The sequence below is a fragment of the Dreissena polymorpha genome, chromosome 16 (genome assembly GCF_020536995.1).
Source record: "Dreissena polymorpha isolate Duluth1 chromosome 16, UMN_Dpol_1.0, whole genome shotgun sequence".
Taxonomy (NCBI): Eukaryota; Metazoa; Mollusca; class Bivalvia; order Myida; family Dreissenidae; genus Dreissena; species Dreissena polymorpha.
This window is the reverse complement of record NC_068370.1, coordinates 23,393,022-23,420,441: the sequence shown is the minus strand read 5'-3', so window position 1 is coordinate 23,420,441 and position 27,420 is coordinate 23,393,022. Positions and strand designations below refer to the sequence as shown.

Below are 27,420 nucleotides of genomic sequence, written 5' to 3'. Positions count from 1 at the left end.
GACATAGATGTGTTTAATATGAGACATTATTAATTTATAATATTAGACGAGAATGTGTTCAATTTGTTCGCCCAATACAATTTGAGCCTCGCCAATAAAGTTCGAAACTCGCCTTATACAAGAAAAATGCGTCCAATATGAAAAAAACACGGCCAAAACGGAAAAAGGTCGGCCAATCAGAAACCAGGTAAAAATCGGCCTTATATGAGAATCTCAACTTTCGACAATTTGGACACCATTTGGAAGATGTATGCTTAGTTTTGGTGCAAAAGTTTAAATCTTTAAAAATATACTTTAAGCATAATCAGCTCCCTTTTTTGACAATAACAATAGTGCAGTGTAACCACAACAGTAAGGTTCAATATTTGAGTGTAAAAAAATAACAACTTTAAATATTTTCAATGAACTACAATGAGTGCCCAAAGCAAACCTAATTCGATATCATGGAGGATTTACAAATTAAAAATGCAATTCCTAATGGCGATAAGTAAGTTTTAAATCCTCTTTCCGAGTTGTATTTAAAACAACGGCAGTGGATCCAGTGTGGCTGAAATGTTATTCAGGTAAATTTTGCAGAATTTCGCGACCTGTCAAATTGTGTTCCTGCATCATGTAATGTCAAGGAAGCATCTTTCGTCATATACTTAGTTTAAATGCTTTTGTTTCTGTGCACCAATATATTGTATAGAACAGAAATTTTGCTATTTTTCAAAACTTCATACTTCATTTACCGGTAATATAAAAAACCTGTACATGTGTAATTCAAAAGTGAAATTCAAGCTTTTCTTGGTGAATAATATTTTAATAAAATTGTCATTAATTAGTTGAATTCATATTGGCTTTATTATTGAGCTTCAGACAATAACAATAACAAAGCCAATATGAATTCAACTAATTAATAAAATTATTAATGTTTGTAATTAAAATGCTTACACTTTTTGGTATATGTGTGATTTTGATAGTTTTTGAGAAATTTGCGGAATCTGGACCCGGGTATAAATGTTTGTTCGAACAACGTTAGTCATTTTTATTTTTGTTTTCATCTACTTAGTATTTGTTTTTGTTTTTGATGTCATTTTTTTCTGCTTCCACTTCTGCTGTCGCGGCTGCAGATGCATCTACTAATGCTGCTAAAGTAGTATAAATATTAGAAGCTGTAAAGTTTATAATAATAAAAAAAGTTAATTACTTTTTTTCATAAGAAATATATAAGTTCTGGTGTTTCAAAACATAATTTTGGTTATAGCAATTTAAATTATAATTTATTTTGCGTATTTTTACTTTCAAATTAGGATTCAAACCGATATTCAATATCCGTCCCTTTGGATTCGAATCCGGATCCAATTGAAATTTTGGATTCGCTGTAGTAAATAGCGTGTTTTGAGATTGCCAAACAATGTCAATGCAATCATATACATGCATACATGAACTGACAATTTATATCGCGCGCCAGATATATCATGTTCGCGATCTTTAGAACCCAACCAACCGCGATATATTTAAGTTGCAGTGTATTGAGATACATGTACCAAGAAATAAAGCACACACACAATTTTAATCATATTTTTTAATGAAACTAAACCTGTTTACTAACCAAGAGTATGTCCCATGAAGTTATTAAAAGCACACAGGAGCCACAGCCAGTTTGGAATGGGCAGAAAATCTGGTTGGTCTCTACTGGACGCATAGAAATCCATGTCGTAATAGATCATGAACAGGAAATTCACAACCAAGAGCAGAAAACCAGTCAGTGTTAGGAGATTTGGCGCTACCCACATGGGAACCAGCTAAAATAACAAAAAGCCAAAAGACTATATAGTGCTCACTTGGGACCAAAAGGAACTTAATTGTGGGGTGGTATTCCAGAAACATCTTAAGTCATTTCTTAAATAATTTCACTTAAGTTAAAATTACAAATTTCTTAATAAGGAAACACATGTTTTTTGGTATTCCTAAAATTACATTGGCATAATGATGTTATTTAAATGTATATAATGATGCCAATCTATGGCAATATGAAATGAAACACTTAAGAAAATGTCCCAATTTAAGGATAAGAATAAAATTTAACTTAAGAGGATTCTGGAATACGACCCCTGAGCTGGTAATGCCTCACTAAAGTCATTTAAGGAAAATTGCCAGTGTTCTGAACTTCTCCTTAAAAATTTGAATAGCCAGTTATATTTTCAAAGTAGCCAGGGACTATAAAATAAAACATACATTTCGTGCTCTATTTTGAATTGATATTTTGAAAAAAAAGACAGTAGCCTGCACCAAGATTGTAAGTAACCTGTGAAATCACTGGCTGACAGTACTTCCAGAGAACACTGCCCATATGCCATGTTTTTCAACAGACAAGAATAATTTCCAAACTTTGACGAGATATAATTAATAAGAGCAATAGACTTACAAGTAGTTATTGACCAGTACACAGTTGCCAATCAAAGCGCAAATTTACATGTAACAGTCAAGGTTTTATATTTGTAGTGGTAAAGAAAAGCAAATGACTGCATAATCAAATTGGTTAATGATAAACCTTAAGACAAACAACGCACATGAATGACTGAAAATTTCTTCAAAATAGTTATAGCTTGAAAACATTTAACTGGCACTCATGAACTCCATTAGCATACATATTGTAGTGCTTATCTTTGCATTCAGTTTTGTTCATGCACATTTCTAGCGAGGTTTAATGAGGCCATATTAGCGTGCTGAGTGAGGTACGCTCCAATCAATTTAAATCACTTCCAGTATGAAAACTAATATATCATTCGTACCAGTACTTTAAGATATTCATGCATAAAATTCAGTGCCAAGTCAACATTTAGGCTTTGACTATACAGATACCTTCAATATTCAAGAAGCCTTCTGATAAAAATGCGTGATTATTTATAGCCAATAATTAATAATTATGCATTGCCAAGGTGAGCATGTGGGTATTGGAATTGCCAGTTTTAACCCATTTATGCCCAGTGGACTCTCCCATTCTTCTAAATTGGATCACTTTATTTCCAAAATTAGGGATGTCTAGTATATTTATTTCTATATTTAGAATTTTACTTACTGAAATTCCTTTAAGCAAACAGCCTAGACCCAGATGAGACGCCGCATCATGCGGCGTCTAATCTGGGTCTACGTTGTTTGCAAAGTCCTTTTTTCAGGACGCTAGGCATAAATGGGTTAAATTCAACCCTGAGATTAGCCATGCAGTGAGCCACATTCAAGCCCTCAGTCTGTCTCACAGCGACATGTTAACATCTCAACATTATGATCTACATCTGACATAAATTTCAGGATTTAAAAAAATGTACTTGTCACATTCAGCTTAATAACCTATTAATCTTACTACAGGACATGAGATGACATCAATTTCGGTCAACTGGGTGAATAGATAAGATAGCCCAGTTTTGTTCATCTACCATTGCCACAGCGACTATTCAACCTACATGTATTTGTTATTGTACTTCACACCAGTATCATGCATTCAACAGAAGTGAAATAATGGGTCAGAATGTAGGGGATTAAAGTCGACATTGTTGCAAAAATCGCAATGCAAAATCTTGATTAGATAATAATTATGCTTTTATCAATAATCACATATTTAAATAATTATTTTACAGAGAAACTTTGAATTGCATTATAAGAGATGCCTTAATTGTCAAATAATGAAGCTGGCCTTAATTGTCAAATGATGAAGCTGGCCTTTGTAAGAACTGTTTTTGAATAAATTAATTAGATTCACACAAATATTAGAACAATGTTAAAGGCCAGTCTGGTGACACTTGATTGAACTTGTTTTATATAAACATAAACGTAGAATTTTCTTGGGGAAAAAAGCTCTTTTGAAAAAAATAACAAATTACCAATTTTATGACTTCAAAATAAATGATGTTATCTGACAGAAAGATATGGTGTATCTTTGTTTAGAATTAAAATGTGGCGGCTTCATAATGAAATTATTTGCTGTTAAGCACAGTTGTATATTAGATTGTTATTTGGCTAGTAGTAATGTTATTGCTAAAGCAGGTTAATAACAGTAAGACAAACGACAGTTTAACATGTCTGCCCAAGATGAGTTCATATGTGTATGGGACCTTCTCAAACAGATTGACATTTCAACAACTTTCATAAGTTTTTTCCCTATTTAAACATTAGTGCATAACAGATACATACATGTGTATATACAAAAATTTAAACATCAGTATCATATCTTAAGTGTTTTGAGTTTGTGAGAAATTTGTTGGAACTTACCTTAACACATCCGTTCCAAAATGGATGCATAACATAATTTGACAGTGGACTTGTATCAACTGCACTATACTGCAACAAAAATACAGCTGGTTCAGGTAATACATTTATAAACAATCCTAAAGCACTTAAACAGTATTTCAGGTTTTTTTTATCTGATTTTGGGGAAAGGGCCTGGCCTTTTTTGAGGGGAAAAAAATCGCGCGAAACATCGGATTTGGGGGGGAAAATAAGGAAAGTCTCAAATAATCAATTAACATATTTTACTGTTTTTAAAACATTTTCAAGGCAACAGATAATTTAATTGTCCAATATTTTTCTACTTTCTACACTGAATCAGGTTAACTTATATAATTTTTTTTTAGATACATGTATCATTGTTTTGCGGAAAATTTCTGCAGGAAAAAATACATGTACCTATAAGGGAAAGGGTCAATATTTTGCGGCTCTCAAAGAAGGATAAAAAATACTACTCCAGTATATACAAAGTCACATGACAATCACATGACCTGGACTCAGCGGAAAAATCTGCGTCTGCTGCAATCAAAATTGCAAACGGAAATATGCTTTTTGGTGTGTAAATGCACGTTTTGATTAATGAATTCAAAAAGTGATACCAAAAAACCCATAGAACAGTGTAAATAACAATAAATGCATTCCTTTAACCTGTTTTTGGCACATTTGTTTCAAACTAAGTAGGCAAGTAGGTCATGGACTTCATGTACGACCATTTGTTTATCGATGTGACGTCATGCGCACTATAGCGCATGCGCATACAGAACCAAAACAAAACATCAGATAATAGGTGCTGTTCGATAACAGGTACTTACATGATAAATTCTTACAGTGACACTGCTTGGTTACTTCCTTTAGAATTCTATCATTAGTGATCTCCCTTAGATGTTATAATAGAGTGTAAAGTCCGGCTTGCGTATTTAAAATGTCGTAATGCGTTTGGTAAACTGAACTTGCATTCTAAGCCGATAAATGAAATAATAGTGCGAGGGTTTTTATAAATTAAGTAAAACGGTTGAATGTGTGTTTGACCAACAACAAAAAATAGGTCCGTTTGGGGTCTCCTTGGAAAAAAAACAACAGGGTCAGTAGGTAGGGATTTTTTTTTTTTAATTTGTCTTCCAGCTACACATGTACTGGAATGGAAGGCTACTTAAGCTTGTAATAAGAAATACATGTACATATTATATATGCTTTGTTGCTGACTTTTTTCACTTCTTTATATTGCTTGATATTATATCTTATAATGAGAAATATATGTATAATATTTGCTTTGTTTGCTATTTCTGGTAAATACAATGCAAAATACTATAAACCAGACCAACCGACGTATCACCGCATCGCCATGTGTATTCATTATCCTATTTTTGTTTATAAAGAACGTCGGAAAAAATTATGATCGGCAAAAAAAACTGTATCCGAAATAGACTGTCAAAAAGATGTATTTTCTTTTGCACATGGAATAATATGTGCATATCGTTTATACAGAAAATGAAAACTAATTACTCATCAAATACGTAATCAATATATAATTTGGTTAACTTATCGCTTTACAATATGCTATTGCACTACTTTACTTTGCTTATCGATCACTAGCTAAAGAAACTTCAGCGTACAGTTTATATAGTATTGAGAGAACTGTAAAGTCGCGCCGGTCAAAAATCATAAAAAGCGACATTTAAAGTTATTAGTGCTGCAACAATATACCGGCATATATCGGTATATATCGCAATACCCAATCTGCATATTATATTGCGATACGATTTTCATCATACCGGTACGAAATTTATACAAAAATTCATCCACATTTCTTCCAGAAAAGCCATCCGAAATAATGATATCAAGGTAAACAAAACAAATTGGTGTTTAGTATAAATAAATTGTAACGTAAACTGAGCATTCTAAAAAGTCTATTACACGGAGTAGCCTTGTTACATGGGAAACCTCAATATCTTTTCTTGCATGTCATACTGTTAAATTTAAGATGAAGCTTGTGGAAATACGAAAAAAAAACAATTATTTACATAATAAAAATGTAAATTAATGTAATAATAAACAGAAGTACCGGTAATAATGATAAAAAAAAATTACGTAACAGCATTCTGATAAGTTACATGACCGGCGTTTAAACATCCACAATTCTCTTTCGGGTTATAATTCTTCTTGTCGGCTTTTATAATAGTTCTGAATCTCAAAAAGGCAGACGAAATGCTTTGTAAAGCCAAAACAAGAGATGTGTTTGTCAGAATCACAATGCCCCCTAATGCGCCGCTTTGAATTTGTTTTTTGATCTTTGACCATGAAAGATGACCTTGACCTTTCACCACTCAAAATGTGCAGCTCCTTGAGATACACATGCATGCCAAATATCAAGTTGCTATGTTCAATACTGCAAAAGTTATGAAGAAGGTTAAAGTTTTGGTTAAAATTTTTGAATTATTTTTTTTGACCTTTGACTTTGAAGGACGACCTTGACCTTGCCCTTTCACTACTCAAAATGTGCAGCTCCATGAGATGAACATGCATGCCAAATATCAAGTTACTACGTTCAATATTGCAAAAGTTATGAAGAAGGTTAAAGTTTTGGTTAAAGTTTGGGACACACACACACACGGACACATACAATGACAGACAGGTCAAAAACAATATAGCCCCGATCCTTCGATCCGGGGGCATAAAAAAGAGTTAATTGTGTTTATAAAGCATTATGTAAACAAGAGATGTATTTGTCAGAAACACAATGCCCCCTATTGCGCCACATTGAAGCCATAAATTTGACCTTTGACCTCGAACAATGACCTTGAACTTGACGTTTAGCCACTCAAAATGTGCAGCTCCATGAGATACACATGCATGCCAAATATCAAGTTGCTATCTTCAATATTCAATAAGTTATGACCAAACTTTAACGAAGGTTAAAGTTTAAAGAACGAAAAATACATTGATATTTGACCTTTGACCTAGAAGGATGACCTTGACCTTGACTTTTCACCACTCAAAATGTGCAGTTCCATGAGATACACATGCATGCCAAATATGAAGTTGCTATCTTCAATATTGCAAAAGTTATAAAAGTTTAACCAAGGTTAAAGTTTTGTGACACACACATACATGTACAATGACTGACTGACACAATGACAGACAGACAGACAGGCCAAAAACAATATAACCCCGATCTTTTGATCCGGGGGCATACAAAGATTAGAATTGTCAATAGGATATAACAAGAACCTAAACGTACAATGTACAAAGGTCATGTTCATGTAATTAATTTGTTTTTGGTGATAAGCTGGCGAGTTATTCTGGTACAAGTTAGCAGGGCTTAACACTAAGGCACGTCCGAACGACATTCACTGCCTGTAATTAGGTCCGGGCTAGCCAATGTTCCAGTAACATGCCCGATCAGTCGTGTGTATTTTTGGCGGGATTATGTGTTCTATATCAATAAACTGCTTATTAAATAAGCTTTTGAAAGATGCAAAAATCTTAATACAGTATGATCAGATGACAATTAAATCCCAGATTGAAGTCAGAGACTACAAACAGATCGTAACTCGAAATAGATTTGGAACACCCCGATTGCAATCAAAAAGAGGCCGACAATTAAGGAAATCCCTGGGGGGTTTCCTGGTTAAACACGTCAGTACCTATTTTTAAACGGAATTCCGATAGATACGGTTCTGATTTGTTTCCTCGAAGTGACGCGTTTTCTCGATAAAAATACGTTTTAAACTAAAAGCCGGGATCTCCCAGGATTGTCCGGGATCCATGAAGGTATAAAACTCGACATAAACACAAAGTTAATATTAAATTTTTATTTATTTATCAAATTTAAATAATTTTAATTTGTTTGATCGATTAGAAGTGTTTTGGCAATCTTTTTTACGCAATTCAAATAGCAAAACTAATATTAATGGTCGATCCCGGCTTTTAGTAGAGAGTTAACCTTGTACAATTGTTATGACTACCGTAACACGTTATTTGTTATTTTGCAACACCTAAGATTCACTAACCGTTTGTTGTCGAACGGCAACCACTGCAATCTATGTAAAAAGGTTTTAACGTTCATGTCTTTGTTTAAGTTTGGCTTTACGGGTGGGGATGGGGGTTCCTTGGATAAAAAAAAGAAAAGGGAAGGAGGAAAGTAAAAGAAAGTATGAGGAAAAAAAATCAGGACATTTCTCCCGAAATGGTGTGAAGATTACAAATAGATGTCTTCAGTAGATGAATATTGAATTCATTAGCATTAGTAAGGCCAAAAAAAAAAATAGTCTTGGTTCAGGGAACCCGACCGACCCTATTTTTTGCCCCCGACCCTAACGATTTTTTTGGTCCATGGAAAAAAATCTGATGAAGAAAATGCTAAAATCTCGTAAAATTTCATTGAAAACAGCCACCAATTAAACCTGGATTGGTTTTCTATATTTTTCTCTTTGTTTCAATGAAAATGTTCGCAATTTGAACAGTGAACAATAACCGGTCTGCACGTGTATACGAGACATCGCTTGACCTTATTGTTATTGAAGTGCGCATGCTAGCTGGCCAATCAACATTGAGCTCGCTTACACATGAAATGACGTTGTTAAATGAAATGTAAAAATGGGTGGAGCTATGGAGTAATATTCGGTCATTCATGCGCAGACACTGTGCACTTTGAATACACAGTTAATATTGTCGTCTGCAAACAAAATAGCGGCCGGTCGCAAATGTCGTATTATTATAGATTAAAAATGAAAAGAAGCGTGACAATATTTTAATTATTTCCAAGCTGTCTATTGATCTGAATTTAAAAGTGATAATTAAATAATTAGTTCTATGTCGATGATGTTACAACTTTCTGCCAATTTCCGATCGAAATGATAAGATGATAATTAATTTGTTTGTTTTACTCGCACACTATGCTAACTGACAGCAGCGTATTTTAATCAAATAAAAATGTGAAAAACACGCGCGGTTTAATTTTAATTAACATTTCAAATTTTTAACACATAGGAAGAGTCCTTCATCTACACTACTATAAAAATGGAAGTAACCACTTTGTCTCTAAAGTCGCTAACATGGCGTCTTTAACCTTAAAGCGTTGTTGGACGAAAAAGAGTCATAACAAAAAAAAATAATTAAAACACAAAACACTAGAACATTCAAAGAGTCATGGAAACTTGACAACAATTGGCTTCGCTTTGATAATAAATCAAAATCAATGTACTGTGACGCCCTTAGCCTGTACAAACCAATAGCAACATTCAAATTTATGTACACTGCTCACTTCCTGTGCGATGCGCTCAAACCCATTGCCATTTTATCAAAAAATGTACCAGAAGAAAGACTTGTGCTATTCTGAGGTTACCCTCCTTTTGACAGCCACTATTCAGACTCTTGAGCACCTGTCGGAGACTAGGTCAGGTCTCATGATGAAAAAAATTCTGAAGGTCACACCCCAAACACCAGAGACTCATAAAGATGGCTTGTTCACTTTTGAATATGAAGGTCACACTATCACAGACAGACAAAGAAAAAATGGTTGGCTAAAAGAAATTTTGGGCCAGCGCTAGCCCTGAAGAAGTGCATAAAGAGCTAGGAATATTGAATAATATACAACGACTAAATACCACATGTGCAATATTAATCATTTGGTCAGTGTTTAAACAATCATGGGTGCTTTAACTGACCCTTTTTCACCCTGAAATCAGTCGACTGGTAAAAAAAAAAAATAAATAAAAAAAAAGAAAAAACCTACCTACCCTCCTACATTTTTCTGGCCATGTTTCCTGAACCAAGACTTTTTTTTTTGGCCTAAGGCAAGCTAATAAGAATGATTGAATCATAATTGCGCATCTCCACACACAAGAAAATACAAGTTAAATGATAAATATAAAGGTTTTGATAATACTTTGGTCGGGGCACATGAAAGATTGGTCAGGGCTAGTAGGTTCTGCATTTACTAGCCCGAATGGGCTAGTTGAAAAAAAAGTTAGTGTTAAGCCCTGGTTAGCAATATATTGCAATACGGGTTTTTGAACTGACAATATATTGCAATACGGTTTTTGGGCGTATTGTTTCAGCACTAAAAGTTATGGTTGCCAGAACCAATCGATCATTTTAAATATTTCAAGACGGCGGACATTTGACTTGTAAGATTTGCGGAAACTAGCGAAGATATTTCGTCAGTTGAAGTTCATGTCCGTGCCATCTGCTAACAAATCGGAAAGAAATAAATAAAATAACAGGGAAAGAATGCCGAATATTAATTTGGTTCTCAAATGATCACGCACGCCAACAAATTTTCGTGAATTAATTATTAGTCGGTTTATTTCCAAACTGTCTTTTCGGATTTTTTTCATGAGACAATTTTTCTATAGCCAGAGCCGAGATTTCATCATATTGACGATCTGACACCCAGGCGATGGGTTAATTTTGCAGACTGTCCAATGAATTCGCCAGAAAGCACAATTTACGAAATTGGAGCGGAAAGTTATGCAAAATGAACGAAAATGAACGATTTTTTTCTTTATTATTTTGGGGCGACCCACTTAAAAGTTAAGGGTCGGCGCTGTTTTGGAGGACACGGTCGGGCGACCAGAAACGGACCTATTTTTCTTGTTTGGCCTTATTATTGTGTAAGTACCTGTTATCGAACAACACCTATTATCGGACGTTTTGTTTTGGTTCTGTATGCACATGCGTAAAAGTGCGCATGACGTCACATTGATAAACAAATGGTCGCACATGAAGTCCATGACCTACTTGCCTACTTAGCTTGAAACAAATGCGCTCAAAACAGGTTAAAGGGATGCATTTATTGTTATTAACACCGTTTTATGTGTTTTTTGCTATTACTTTTTGAATGCATTTATCAAAACGTGCATTTACACACCAAAAAGCATATTTCCGTTTGCAATTTTGATTGCAGCAGACGCAGATTTTTTCGCCAAGTCCGGGTCACGTGATAGTCATGTGACTTTGTATATACTGGAGTAGTATTTATGAAGTGTCGGGTAAAAGGCCATGTTTACATTGGCCGCCATTTTGTTTTGTCTGCTAGAGGTGACAATAACCAGGGAATCATTGTTATAAATTCTTGAAGGAAGTTTGCTGGAAAACTTTACAGATAAATCATTCAATGATTGAACTGTTAGTCATTTGTTAAAACAAAATGTTTTTGTCATTTTAAGTGTTTCAATTTTAAGGAAATTTAACGTAATTTCTTAGCTGTTCGATAACTGGTTCGTCCACCATAATAGCTTTTAAATTACGAAATAACCGTAACAGTAATAGTGTTTATCATTCATATTAAGATCGATTCCCGTGAGCACCGGCTTTGGTTTTTTACAGTTAAATACTTGCTGCCGATAATTTTCTGGCTATGAACATTTTCCTCTAGCTATGATATTTCAAAGTTTGAACTTTCATAGCCACATTCAACATTGGCTATGAAGACAAACATGTTAGTTTTGCAGACAGGTAAAAAAATATCAAATAAAAAATAGATTAACAAGAAACTATATCCATTAATGAAATTATAAACTATACAATTTTTACTACACAATTTTCATAAAATGAAGAATACCTTATATTTGTCGAACCCGGCCAATATTTTGTCGGACAGAACTTGTTGGAACGCCATGATTGTTGTTGTTGGGCACGTACTAAAAAGCGGATAATAGAGCGGGTGATATAGGGTATATAGTAAAGAGCGGATAATATAGACAAAGAAGGATTATCGGAAAGAGCGGATGATATGAACAAAGAACGAAACAGCGGATGATATGATAAACAAAGACGGCAATATACCATAGTACACTGAATGGTGTGACTGGCTAACAAGAATTAGTATTTAAAATATGTTTGACTATGATTCAATGAAAAAGGATGATAAGATTATTATTTTTTTGTAAAACCAAGTTTTATTGCACATCCAATTTTAATAGAAGACATTACTTTATTGATAATAAAAACATCAGTAATGTTAGATTTATAAAATGAATTACATTTTTATCCACAAAAGCATCATAATATACATATGATATAGGGTATATGATATAGGGTATATGATATAGGGTATATAGTAAAGCGCGGATAATATAGACAAAGAAGGATTATCGGAAAGAGCGGATGATATGAACAAAGAAGGAAACTGCGGATGATATATACAAAGAAGGAATCTGCGGATGATATATTTGATATAGGGTATATGTTAAAGAGCAGATAATATAGTCAAGGATTATCGGAGAGAGCGGATGATATGAACAAAGAAGGAAACAGCGGATGATATATACAGAGAAGGGATTTGCGGATATATGAATAATTTTTAAATTTGCGGACATATGAATCTGCGGATGATATGAACAAATAAGGAAACTGTGGACATGATAATGGACAGACAATATACCATATTACACTGAATGGTGTGACTGGCTAACAAGAATTAGTATTTAAAATATGTTTGGCTATGATTCGATTAAAAAGGATGATAAAATTATTATTTTTTGGTAAAACCAAGTTTTATTGCACATCCAATTTTAACAGAAGACATTACTTTATTGGTGATAAACACATCAGTAATGTTAGATTTATAAAATGAATTACATTTTTATCCACAAAAGCATCATAATATATATATATATCTTTTTTCTGGAAAAAGTAAACAACAACTGTTAAGAATCCCTATTGTTATCATTAATACGCACCCTTAGTGTCCTTACTGAAGCTATTTAACGCATTATCGATTATCGATTGCTCCTAGTACACAAGAAATTGGCATGTTATTTTAAACTAATTGTTGATAAGCTGATAATAATCTTGAGAACAAGTTACCCAGATCAGTAAAGCGTAGCATAACGGTTTTACCAATATATGAATGAGATAACGTAAATATTAAACTTAACAAATTTCAAAGGAAATATTTTCTAATGACATCTTCACTAATTGCACATGCAAGTAAAAGTACATAAATGCTGTATGTATTATGTGCAGCAAATATGAATATGTAAACTTCATGAAATAAAAAAAAGTATAATATATTTGTCGTTGTTTTAATTTTTGTTTGTTTCCGTTCTAATTAAGTCAAAAAACCGACATTCACAATATGTCGATGTAATCGCAATTCATATGCTCACTTATAAATGTATTAATTAATTCGATGTTTTTCTCACATTTCCACCAAAATGCATGGCTTATTGATAATTTTGTTTGATCATCCAAGTCTTCGTTCTTTGTATATATCATCCGCAGATTTATTAATTATTCTTATTATCCGCAGTTTCCTTCTTTGTATATATCATCCGCAGTTTCGTTCTTTGTATATATTATCCTCAGATTTATTAATTATTCATATTATCCTCAGTTTCCTTCTTTGTACATATCATCCGCAGTTTCGTCCTTTGTATATATCATCCGCAGATTTATTAATTATTCATATTATCCGCAGTTTCCTTCTTTGTATATTTCATCCGCTGTTTCCTTCTTTGTTCATATCATCCGCTCTTTCCGATAATCCTTCTTTGTCTATATTATCCGCTCTTTACAGATTTTTTTGGTGGCTGATCGCAAAATTTTGCGCTCGGCCGCCATTGGTGCGTTATACTTTGTACACTTATACTAAGATTAGCAGACTATATATATCATCCGCAGTTTCGTTCTTTGTATATATCATCCGCAGATTTATTAATTATTCATATTGTCCGCAATTTCCTTCTTTGTATATATCATCCGTTGTTTCCTTCTTTGTTCATATCATCCGCTCTTTCCGATAATCCTTCTTTGTCTATATTATCCGCTCTTTACAGATTTTTTTGGCGGCTGATCGCCATAGATAATTATCTAATTTTTGCAACATGTAATAACTTCTATTATATTAAAACATAATACGGGATAAATAGCAATGTATGACTCATTTTTTATTATATGTATTTATATTATGTACTATATATTTAACTACACTTGCTTCAACATTTAATTTATTGTTTATACAATTGACGATTTCGGACTTTTTTTTTCAAAATTTGGCGCTTACAAGTGGTGGCCTCCACGTGGCAAGAGCTGGGCAACATATTCATTTTGTTGGCAAACTACCTCATGTATATTTAGAGAGAAATTGAATAGTATTTTGCTTTTTGTTTAAACTTAAGTCAATATCTAACGAAGTTATTATTTACTAAATACATATATATTTAGTAGCCTAAAAAAACTATTGTGCTTTATGTTTAAACTTAAATAACTTAATATTTACTATCAAATATTGCAGTACCAAAACATAACGCAAGAACAATTACAAAACAATCGTTCAATAACAATCCATATCGTCTCCTATTTCCTTCTTTGTTCATATCATCCGCTCTTTCCGATAATCCTTCTTTGTCTATATTATCCGCTCTTTACTATATACGCTATATCATCCGCTCTTTTATCCGCCTTTTAGCACGACCCTTGTTGTTGTATTCGTTGCGGTCCGTCTAAAATGCGTATATGACTCATATCCGCGGATATGAACGAAAAGTGCGAATATGAACGAATATAGGCAATATTTATGCGTTTTTCACTTTTTGCAGTTTTTTTATGAACATATCACTGTTGAATTAAAAATTCACAATATGTGATAAAAAATCTGTTAAGACTGCCTCAAAATATAGCAATTTTATAAAAACGGTGTCATGACTGGCCGTTCATATTCGCGTATATGAATTTGGAACTCCAAATTCAATTAAAATGCCAATAAAAAACGCTTTTAAATTCATTCGATCGGAACATTTCACATGAGCGACGTGTATTTTTGTCACAGAACTATTTTCATAATACAAAAATAAAGGAAAATACATTTTAAAAGCCGTTGTCTATTCATATCCGCACTTTTCATTCATATCCGTGGATATGAGTCATACACGCAGTTTAGTCGTACCCGTCTCTCGACATCTGAACTTCCGGTTTAAGTGGTCTGCTAACTCTGTCAAGTCCGTGACATAAAACGTGTGATTTACGCTTATTATACATCAATATATAAATAAAAAGCGGTTATAATTGAAGGAATATGATAAATGAAGAATATGAAGCTTTACTATCAATATTTTGTCTTCCCGGCGAATGCGAATTGCTATGTACGTTCAATATTATGTATTTTCGGATGGCTTTTATCGGATATTTGCAAAAACTAAAAATGTCCTTATCCCAATTTAAGGTTTTGGGAAAAAAGGAATGCAACATCTGCTTAGTTTCCCTTAGTTGCAATAATCCAACTCCCAGCTATTGATCCTCCGGCCTGCTGAGCTGTATGTATCCAGGTCTATCGTAATCAAATCAAATCAAATAAATTTTATTTTGAGTCGGCAAGACAATAACAAATAACATAAGCTGTGAAGCTTTAGAACCGACTATACAACAAATGTAAACGGTAACAAGGGTAAAGAAGCTAGTTAAAAGAAAGACAATTACTTGGGTATTAAAATACATAATCATAAGAAATACAAATACACAAACAGTCGATACAGTTTAAGACATACAACACAAATTAATCTACAGTAGACATATTCCTTACTTTCCTGCTGGTGTTGCACTAGGAGGGGCAATTTAAGTCATGATATTATCATCATCGTGGCACGCACAGGGTAAAATACAGTGCCTTCCCCAGGAATTTGTTCAGGCGCCCCGGGGGTGGGTTCGGGAGGGGTGTCCCCTGCCGACGTTGATTTTTTTTTTAAATTTAACGCGTCAATTCACGTTCTGTGGTGCGTTATAACTAAAAAAACAGCGTCAAAAGACGTCATTTGGTGCGCTATGACTCTTAAAAAAAAATCCCCCAGTCATTTAAAAATATATTTTTTATATTGTTTAATTGTTTTAAAACTTTTCCGCACAGATAGTAAACTCCCGACTCAAACGATTCCCCAATACATCCGTTTCAACCCGACTCTATTACTGTATACTTACTATTTTTCAAGTTTCTATTTATTACCCGATAATCCCGTTTATTCCGTTTTTATCAATCTCTTTCTGGTAAATATTTACGATAAAAGCTTTCAGTTATTTCTTTAACACAAACCTTGCCATTTTTTAAGTGACTATTTATAGATTTGATGAAATATTGCCTCTGAATATGCGTCAAACCCCTGACCTGTTGTGTGCTTGTTAAAACGCTCAATACACACCATTTGTATGCAATAGACGCGACGTTGTACATGCTGCATAATTTTCGCGCTCTTTTTAATTGAGAAAAAGATTCGACACAAAATAAATTTGCACTGCTAATTTGAAGCAAAAATATTTAACGTTGCGGTAACATTTACATTCGGAAGTGTGTTTCGGATTAAAAACGCGTTAACATCGACTTACGGTAATGGGTTTTGGATTACAAATTTTATTATTCCCATTTGAGATTTCAACAAATATTAACCGTTGCGTTATAAATTCAACGATAATTTGTTTACACACTTTACTAGTCAAATAAATGTTTTGACGGAATTATGCATGAAATTCACGTTGTCCACGAGGATCACGGCCGTTTGCCATCATCAGGCTTCTAACTATCGATTATCGGACGAAACATTTACAAGTGTGCGTAATTAATTCAACGAAAATTTGTTAAAGCGCATTACGTGTCGAATAAATGTCAGAAAAACGAGGTAAATCAGTTCTCTAAATGGACATGTTGAAATATACATGTACTGGAATTAAATTAATTGTTATCACATAATTGTAACTGGGAGTCATTTGCACAACTTACTCGCTATAATAATTAATTGTTTACCACTTGCAATTAATTTCTCGTATTAATTATGAGTCATAGGTAACACTTGTTTACAGTAAAAAGGTGTGATGATGATGCCCGAAACCGTCTTTAATGTTCTGTACTGTACTAATTACCGGTTTTATATTACTCAAATGGTACAACTTCTTGCTAATCAAGCTGCGATAAACTCTTACTTCATGCCCGACGTCAATAAAAAATAATGGTAGATAGTTAACCCCGCCCTCATAAGCATTCGCGTAACCGATTGGACGATGAACTTCACAGTTTGACGACTGGAAAGTTACCAGATACATCCTTGTCAGCATTTAAATGACCGTGTAATGTGGCTAGAATAATCGATACGCGCGTCATGCTATTCTCTTATCAGTGGATTATCCATTACCCCATGTGGTGTTTATTGCGATTACTTGTGAAAGTAGGTACCGAGTGCTCTTTTAAAACAGGGAATATTGATACACTGATAGGGAAACCTTGATTTTTTTTGACAATCTCCACTTTCTTTTACTGAAGAATACACTGATCGGAAAATTTCAAGCGCCCCGGGAACTCTGATTTCGAAATTCAAGCGTCCCGGCAAGTGGCGCTTAAATGGCCTGGGAAAGACCCTGAAATATGTTTAAAACAAACAAATCAATGTAAGGATGTAGATTAGCTGGACCAGCAGCAGAGTCAGTGCAAGAAGTTATTTAAAATGACCAGGTAGTAATAAAGCATCGATGGAAACCAGAAGCAATATAAAGCAAAATTAATCGTACATTTGCAACCACAAATAAAACAATATGAGAGTTTAAAAGCTGTGTAGGAAGCTGCTGATCTATTCCTGTGGATAGGACTAAAAACTGCAATAAGAGAAAAGGAAATAAAAAACTGAACACAAAAAGAAACACAAAAGTGCGACCGGATAAAACTTATCTAAGAACGAATATCATCTCAAATCAGATTTGGGGTGAACTGATCAGCAGCTTTCTCACAATAAAACTAGTAACATAGCGAAAAGCAGCACAACTATGAGCAACACAACTATGAGCAGGCACAGGCAAACTAATATATTACAGCAACATAAAGTACAAAAGCAAAAATAAAATACAAAAGCAGAAATAAGGACAGCACAAGCAGCCGAAGAACAAAACAAAAGGAAGCAGTGTGGCATGCCGCTCCAGATCTGTGTGCCAGCTATGCGAGCCTATGTGACATTGCATGCTGAGCATTTACATTCTTTACCATTCCAGTGCACAATTTAGCTCTTAAATTGATTAAAATTGCTCGCTTTTTCTGAAGCTTTCTGGAAAGGAATTCCACAGAACTGGAGCCGCATGCCGGAAACTGTTACTACCGTACTTTGATGACTTAACCTGGGGAATCTCTAATAAGTTGGTGTACCTGAAATGGTAACAAGAGTCACGTTTAAACACTAGGTCATTTAAAACAGGTGGTGCCATGTTATTTATAATTTTGAAAGTTTCAAGTGCCATAGATCTGATTCTTCTGATATACAGTCTAGGTAGATTTGCTTTACTAAGTAATTGATCATAGGAACTACAATAATCATCATATACAAAACGGATAAGTTCGTGGATATAACAAATAGAACAGTAATTATATTTTTATTTTGATCAAATTAATATAATTAAGCATAATTTAAATCCTCGCCTGTGTGAATAATAACAAAGAATCAAATTCAATTGTAATCTTGTCTTCCAAATTCAAGTTAACAAACACCATCCATCAGTATGAACTGCCATTTTGAATTCATGTAAGTTCGTGGATGACACATGTGACGTCATTACTACAGAACAGCTGATGAGGCCAAATGTAGAAATGTGTGCTTTCTAAACATTTTTTAATACGTGAATGAAAACAAAAAAAAAAATACATGTAACTGAACATTGAACATTTATAAAGAACATTATTTTATGAAATATTTAATGTTTCAATGGAGTTGGTTTGGCCTGTAAATTAACACAGGTAGTACGCGTGTGGCTTTGATATTTATTAGTGAAAAAATCATTTTGAATGATAAATAATCAAAATATAACGAAAAATCAACTTTCTGGAAAAAAAATCACTATCATACTATGATATAGTATCAAATAAATATATATATATATATATATCATAATTTATATTATAATAAGGTATCCAACTCAAGATCATCCGAAAACAGGCATAACTTCATCAAGTGTACAGCGATTTTCACAAACTCAGTCTTATAAATGTTACACAGAAATAAATTTCCTTGCATTTGCAGAAATCTGGCAAGATATGTACATTTCCAGAAAGTAAATTCATTTCTGCGTTGAATAAGACTGAGTTCGTGCACAACTGATGATGATATGGCTGTTCAAAGCGATGCACCTCGCTTTTGGGTCATTTTGAGTTAAATACCTATGATAGTGAAATTTTTTTTTTCAGAAAAGTTGATTTTTCGTTGAAATTTGATTATTTACCATTAAAAACCATTTTTTCTCTAATAAAATATCAAAGCCACACGCTAATCACATGTGCACATTAAATAAAAAGGCATAAGGAATCAGGTACCGTAAAACACTTCTTATTTTACGTTGCCTAAAAAGCATTTAAAAATCGAGTACGAGGCTGTGTACATTCAGTGACAATAGAAAGCTGTATATAAACAAAGTGAGCAAAATAGGTTTTATGTATTTTGTTACGGTTTTTTTTGGCAAAGGAAATTTGTGCATTATGAAAATGGAGGTAAAATACACTTATGGCCATTATTTAATTTGTTTGCTTGTTTAGAACACATTTCATTCAAATATTTTGTTCTCAGTTGTAAAAAGATAGTTTGCAATACACAATTCAGGTTTTCGTCTCCAGGATGTCAAAATCTAGCGCGTGTAGTTATTCCAAACTGACAATCCGCGAACTTACGCTATCCACGAACTTAGACTATGCAACGATATGTACTCATAAAAGCTCAGAGCATTCAAGAAGAACTAAGTTTCCCAATGCAGCTCTATAGCTTAAACCTAGGTAAATGAAATATTGACAACTTGGCAAAACTTAGTTATCAATTTTAAAGTATTTGTGAGCAAAAATCAAATACACCTATTTCCCAATATGAAGACTTCATGACAAGTCCATATAAACGTACTCACAGAGCCTTTGATGATTTTTGCTATGGCTGATCTGGGATCCTTTGGGTTATAAAGCTGAGAGTTGAATAATTGCATCGAACTTCACGACCTGAATTTACCAAATTTCAGGGGTTTTGAGCTTATTTTTCGCAATTGGGCTGGTACCGGTACATTTCCCAATTGGGCTAAAAAAAATCGGTGTGAACTATCAATTGTCTTATTAATATCTCACGAGTTATTATTGCACTTTGGTGCAAAAATTATTCATCAATTGGGTGTGATAAGGTTGAGATATTTTATGCCGTTAAGTTTACAGTTATGTATAGTTCTACATGAAAACAAGATTAACCATGATGTCATAAACATGATACATGATAAATCAGTCAATAATGTTGATGTGTGTATCAATGTGCTGCTATTACAAGCTGTAATTTTATTTCAGTGGTACACTTTGCAACAATCTCTTTGTTTCATTGACTACAATTACTAAATCTTAAAAATAACATAGTGTAAAACTCTATCTCCATTGTCTTATTTCAGCTAGCAATATAACCTTACATCTAAGATTTGACAGTATGAATGCAGTGAAGAGGGATACTCCCAGTGCGACAGTTAACATACAGTTAGTTCCAGGGTATCCACTTAAATTGCCTGAACTGTCAATCATATCTCAAGATATCAATAAAGAATGTATTACCTCCCTGAAAATGGAAGCTGCACAGTTCTGTACAGACTTGATTGGCCAGCCAATGCTGGTCTCTCTAGCCATATTCCTCAGAGACAAGATTGAGTGTCTGTTCAAAGAAATGTTTGAAAAGATTAAGTGTGAACAAGAATCTTCCAGTCAAATGAAAACCACTCAAACACTGTGTAGTGAAAAGATATTGTGCTTGATAAGAATTGACCATATGAGATCAAAGTCAAAGTACTGTAAATTTATTGACAGATGGGTAACTGATCTCGCATTGCATGGATGTCTTATATTTTGCAATAAACTTATACTAATATTACTGATTGGAGAAAAAGAACAGATAAGTGTAAGTATAATTGTGCTTACATTTTGTAGTATTAATTTAAATGTTGTGTATGTAATTGTCAAGATTAAAGGTGCCTTTTCAAAGATTTTGGCATTTTTTAACTTATTCATTAAATGCTTTATATCGATAAATGTAAACATTGGATCGTAAAAGCTCCAGTAGAAAATCAAGAATAAAATTTAAAAAAGGAAAAGAACATTGCCCGGACCAGGTTTCGAACCAGTGACCCCTGGAGTCCTGCCAGAGTCCTGAAGTAAAAACGCTTTAGCCTACTGAGCTATTCCGCCGAGTACACTTACTTGACGTATTTTATACCTTATATAAGCAATCTTCGTAGTTTCACAGAATTTAACGACAAAAACAGAACTCTCCAAATTATTCAATCGTTTCGCGTTGCAACGCTTTATAATTTTTAGGTTTTAAAATCGTCAAAAGATGCATATAATGGCTATATTAGACCATGGTAAATGTTCAGTATTACTGTTTCCTCACAAATATCATAACTAAAACGAAAATTTGCGAATCTGAAACAACTTTTTTCAATTTTGTCAATTTACCAAAGCGTGAAAAGATCCCTTTAATGACGTATCATCAAGTCATCCATGTGTTTTTGTATTAATTGTTCCTCTACTGAAGCTAGATTGATCATTGTCGGCTCGGTACATGTACTACTTAAATGTACCCCGTCCCTAAAGTATACTTAAATGTATCCCGGGTGAGTTTACTTTAATGTATCTCGGGTGGGGAGAATATACTGAAACCTACCAAGGAATTCTAACACTGCATTTAGTTGTTGTCAGCTATTTTTATTTTCAAATCAATTATGTTTGTAATTATTTCAATATAATGTAAAATGGCCTATATTTTTTCGAAACACCTACTCAAAAAGCATTTTGAGGCAGGTTTTGTTTAAAGAGAATTTTGTTTCGTATACCGTAGCTAGTTTTACTACATCTGATTTTTAGTAGAAATAAAACTCGGGTACAGTCTAAATTGGCCGAATATGTGTCGGTATATTTTCTGTATATGGGGTACATTTAAGTAGTAGCCGAGCCGACAATGACCAATCAAGCTCTACTAACAAGCACTACATAGAATATAAAAACACTGTTTTAGTTGAACTTGTGCAAAAACAAATAATGTAGAAGTTAAAAATCTTCTGGATATATACTTTTATTAATTTCTAATGCCATTGTGCATGCATATACATATATTAAGTGTGTTTTATTTGTAAATGTTTTCTCAAAGTATTTTAACAGCTACTTATTTCTTTCAGGGTTTTATGGTTCGTTTAAAAACCACCAACGTTGATGTAGACTCCACTGGGCACCCATGTAAGGAACGAATGCTGACAGTTCTTTGCGAAGAAAGTATAGAAGCTCAGATTTACCTAAGGTAGTATCTAGGTATTTAAAGCATACTATTTTTAAACCAAATGCATTTTTTTTTTTTTTAACAGCTTAAGTGATACATGTTTGTAGCAGTAATTTTTTAGATGGTTGTTATATGTTTATGACACTATTGTGTATGTGCCTTATATAAACGTCAACTCTAATGAGCATTAACTAATGTTAATACAACACAACACGTGCTACTGCTTAGACGTTTAATATAGAAGTGCGGCATCAGAAAGCAGGGTACAGGGTTAAGGTTGGCGGGAGCCGTAGTCTGTTTCACAATATAAACAGTGGAGCTATAGTCTATTTCATAATAGAATATTTCATAATAGAACATCCTCCTCTTTTTCTAAAAAGCAAAACCAAATATAATTATGTTGTTATAATACGTTACATGTTTGTATAATACATATGGTATGATAATATCAAAACGTTGATCATAAATCAGAGTTTTCAACAAAATATTGACGAATCATAAATGTTAGTTTATAATCAAACTATTGATTCAGATGCCTTTCTTTTGTGAGATTTTAATTTTCTCTATTTCGTCCATTCATTTCCTGCATATTTACAGTTGTCAATCACTAATCATCCTGTGTATTTTCACTATCACTGTCGCTATTATCGACAAAGTAAAAGTATTTTGATTTACACACTCGGCTCCAATGGTTTTTCTAGTGACACCTGTTGCATGTCTCTCCCCATGCGGGGCATTGTGTCCGTTCTTTGTGCGGCGGGATTCCGCAGTGCACGCACCGTCGATCGCGTCCATTTCCACGATTAGGGGCTGTTTGCTGTGCTCTCCTATACGATGGTTGGTCTTGATCGGCTTTTTGCTGAACTTCCCTCTGTGCTGGGTATCGATCACGTTCTCGACCTCTTCTTCCGCCATGTACGTGCCCTTTGTCACATGAGCTTATGAGGTGTACGTCTTTTTGGTTGATCAGCAACATTTGTTGTCTGCAGTATTCGAAGTTTTTAGATATCTGTATCGCTTTGTCTAGCGTCAGATTTTCGCCTTCATTTATAAGCTTCTCTCTAAGTTTTTGATTGTTCACACCGAACACAATTCGATCTCATATCATTTCATCTTTCACTATTGCTGGAAATCGACAGTCAGTAATTTTAAGTTTTAGCCTTGTTATGAATTGTTCAATGTTTTCATCATTCTGTTCTTCCTTGTAGAATTAATATCTTGCAAAGACCGGATTTAATTTGGGTTTCACGTGTTTTTGGAATTTGTCAAAATATGTTTTAGTTGAGTTTTTTCTTCTTCTGTCATTGCCCATGCTTTTGAAAAATCTTGGCCTTTTTCGCCGACCCATACAAGCAAGAATGATATCTGTTCCTCTTCTGATTTTTCTTTTAATGGTCCAGAAAATATTGATTTGATGTGTCGTTCGAATTTCTCCTGCGTGGATGGTAGGTTTGAACTGTCCCAGTCCATAACTGGTGGTGTTATTCCAGATAAAGCCATTTTGTAATTGTCAGTAGGTTATTTATTACAAATAAGTTCACTTGTTTTAAGTTATCCGATTTTTTGGAGGTACACATTTCTGTTCTGACACCATGTTATATGTTTATGACACTATTGTATATGTGACTTATATAAACGTCAACTCTAATGAGCATTAACTAATGTTAATAACAACACAACACGTGCTACTGCTTAGACGTTTAATATAGAAGTGCGGCATCAGAAAGCAGGGTACAGGGTTAAGGTTGGCGGGAGCCGTAGTCTGTTTCACAATATAAACAGTGGAGCTATACATGTAGTCTATTTCATAATACATTTCATAATAGAACAATGGTAAAACAGTTCACCCATATATACCAGTGAGTAGGATATAATTCTAGGCAAAGATCTTTGCTCTGGGCATAGAACAGTGCAACATGTGTTATTTAATACATACTTTTGATGTGTGATTATTATGCCTGATGTTCAACATCTGCTGGCTTGTTGCATGTGATATTGTTAATTGTCATGTTTTGAAAAAAAGTTCTGTGTGTCCATTATTTATTTTATTGCCATGTTGTACTGTTGCAGCCAGGTCTTTTGCTGGGTTAAAATTTTCTTTCGCTTCCCATTTTTTGCCATTTTAGTTTTGTATGCCCTCAGTAGGATGGCATATAGCAGTTGAACTGTCCTTCAGTTAGTCAGTATGTCAGTCTGTCCGTCCGTCCGAAAACTTAAATGGTAATAAATTTCTATGCCCCCGGTAGGGTGGCATATAGCAGTTAAACTGTCTGTCAGTTAGTCAGTCAGTGTGTCAGTCTGTCCGTCCGTCCGAAAACTTTAATGGCCATAACTTTTTCAATATTGAAAATAGCAATTTGATATTTGGCATCTCATGGAGCTGCACATTTTAAGTGGTGAAAGGTGAAGGTCAAGGTCATCCTTCAAGGTCAAAGGTCAAATATATGGCGTCTGTCCGTCCGAAAACTTTAACATTGGCCATAACTTTTTCAAAGTTAGATAGCAACTTGATATTTGGCATGCATGTGTATCTCAAGGAGCTGAATATTTTGAGTGGTGAAAGGTGAAGGTGAAGGTCATCCTTCAAGGTCAAATGTCAAATTTATGGAGTCTGTCCGTCCGTCTGAAAACTCTAACATTGGCCATAACTTTTTCAATATTGAAGATAGCAACTTGATATTTGGCATGCATGTGTATCTCATGGAGCTGCACATTTTCAGTGGTGAAAGGTGAATGTCAAGGTCATCCTTCAAGGTCAAATATATGGTGTCTGTCCGTCCGTCCAAAAACTTTACAATTCGCCATAACTTTTTAAATATTGAAGATAGCAACTTGATATTTGGCATGCGTGTGTATCTCATGGAGCTGCACATTTTGAAAGGTGAAGGTAAGGTCATCCTTCAAGGTCAAATTTCAAATATATGCTGCTGTCCGTCCGTCCAAAAACTTTAACATTGGCCATCACTTTTTAAATATTGAAGATAGCAACTTGATATTTGGCATGCGTGTGCATCTGATGGAGCTGCACATTTTGAGTGGTGAAAGGTCAAGTTCATCCTTAAAGGTCAAAGGTCAAATTTTGCAATATTGAAGATAGCAACTTGATATTTTGCATGCATGTGTCTCTCATGGAGCTGCACATTTTGAGTGGTGAAAGGTCAAGATCAAGTTCATCCTTCAAGGTCAAATGTCAAATTTCTCAATATTGAAGATAGCAACTTGATATTTGGCATGCATACGTATCTCATGGAGCTTCACATTTTGAGTGATGAAAGATCAAGGTCAAGTTCATCCTCAATGTCAAAGGTGACAGATCAAGGTCAAAGGTCAAATATTGCAATATTGAAGATAGCAACTTGATATTTAGCATGCATGTGTATCTCATGGAGCTGCACATTTTGAGTGGTGAAAGGTCAAGGTCAAGTTCATCCTCAATGTCAAAGGTCAAGGTCAAAGGTCAAAGTTTGCAATATTGAAGAGAGCAACTTGATATTTTGCATGCATGTGTATCTCATGGAGCTGCAGATTTTGAGTGGTGAATGGTCAAGGTCAAGTTCATCATCAAGGTCAAAGGTCAAATTTTGCAATATTGAAGAGTGTTTTGATATTTGGCATGCATGTGTATCTCATGGAGCTGCACATTTTGAGTGGTGAAAGGTCAAGGTCAAGTTCATCCTCAAGATCAAAGGTCAAGGTCAAAGGTCAAAGTTTGCAATATTGAAGAGAGCAACTTGATATTTGGCATGCATGTGTATCTCAAGGAGCTGCAAATTTTGAGTGGTGAAAGGTCAAGGTCATCCTTCAAGGTCAAAGGTCAAATATATGGCTTCAAAGCGACGCATTAGGGGGCATTGTGTTTCTGACGAACACATCTCTTATTTTTCACTTTTAAGAAATATGAGCCACTTTTTAACAATTCTTAAATCATACACTTCAATGCAATAAATGCATTTATTCTAATTTCTAAGTTGTATTATTAAAGACTGACTCCTCAAAGGCTTCTCTATTGACCAGCGATTCTCCACAAATAATTAATTTTAATCGCCACTTGCATTAGCAAATTGAAAGATTATATTTTCTCTTTTCTAAAACATTTACATTTGCTAACAATCGCAAATGGCATCAGGAGCCCTGTGAGCACAATATATTTGTGATACCTCTCACTGTTCATAAAAGGGCAATCATCAAAATACGAGCATTAACCGGTAAAACAAGTAAATCAACTGACTTTAATTAGTTACAATTGCTTTTTAGGTTGATAATAAGTAATTATTGAATTCTTAATTAATATTTTCTTCCAAATTAATAAAAATGTAACTGCATGGATGTACTTTGTAAGAAAGGTGTCAATATAATAATTACTTGACATTACATCAAACATGTACCTAATCAAGATAATGCTTTCTTAATTTAATTTTTCAGGTTGGAAGGGTTTTCTCACTACAACTTGGAAAAATATGCTGACATAAAGGAGCTGTTTTCTCATGCAGGACTTGTAGGCATATATGACAACTATATTGTTACATTACATAAGCAATGGTACCAGTAATCGTGTAGTTGTTTGTTTAATGCATTCTGATTTGATGTAGGTTAGTTTGTTGAAATAAAATATCCCCAATACAATTATGTTATAAACTGGGTTCACAATTGCCTTCTTTTTAGCTCACCTGAGCACAACGTGCTCATGGTGAGCTATTGTGATCGCCTTTTGTCTGTCGTGCGTCGTGCGTCATCAACATTTACCTTGTTAACACTCTAGAGGCCACATTTTTTGTCCAATATTCATGAAACTTACTAAGAACATGTGTCCCAATAATATATTGGACGAGTTCGAAAATGGTTCCGGTTGATTGAAAAACATGGCCGCCAGGGGGCTTGGCAGTTTTTAGCTCACCTGAGCGATAGCTCGAGG

General features: G+C 34.1%; 2 protein-coding genes across 4 annotated transcripts in view; one reads left to right on the top strand and one right to left on the bottom strand.

Moving 5' to 3' along the window:
- LOC127861978 (ethanolaminephosphotransferase 1-like) overlaps positions 1-11,987 on the bottom strand; it is a 30,620-nt gene extending 18,633 nt beyond the window's left edge. Inside the window, exons 1-3 of the mRNA XM_052400799.1 lie at positions 11,831-11,987; positions 4,252-4,320; positions 1,595-1,787 (exon numbers count right to left, since the gene is read on the bottom strand). Of these exons, the coding sequence (XP_052256759.1) occupies positions 1,595-1,787; positions 4,252-4,320; positions 11,831-11,887 (319 nt within the window). The 5' untranslated portion in view covers positions 11,888-11,987. The remainder of the gene's footprint in view (positions 1-1,594; positions 1,788-4,251; positions 4,321-11,830) is intronic.
- On the top strand, positions 351-27,131 carry LOC127861979 (RWD domain-containing protein 3-like). Of its 3 annotated transcripts, none has more exons than XM_052400801.1 (4): positions 351-563; positions 20,638-21,134; positions 22,411-22,529; positions 26,931-27,131. In XM_052400801.1, the coding sequence occupies exons 2-4, from the start codon at positions 20,673-20,675 to the stop codon at positions 27,055-27,057; spliced, it is 708 nt and encodes a 235-aa protein (XP_052256761.1). In that variant the 5' UTR covers positions 351-563; positions 20,638-20,672; the 3' UTR covers positions 27,058-27,131. The 3 variants fall into 3 exon arrangements, with proteins under 3 accessions (XP_052256761.1, XP_052256760.1, XP_052256762.1); XM_052400800.1 differs by lacking the exon at positions 351-563 and adding an exon at positions 15,165-15,353; XM_052400802.1 differs by lacking the exon at positions 351-563 and adding an exon at positions 15,165-15,353 and having other exon boundaries at positions 22,411-22,540.
- Positions 27,132-27,420: the final 289 nt, after the last annotated feature.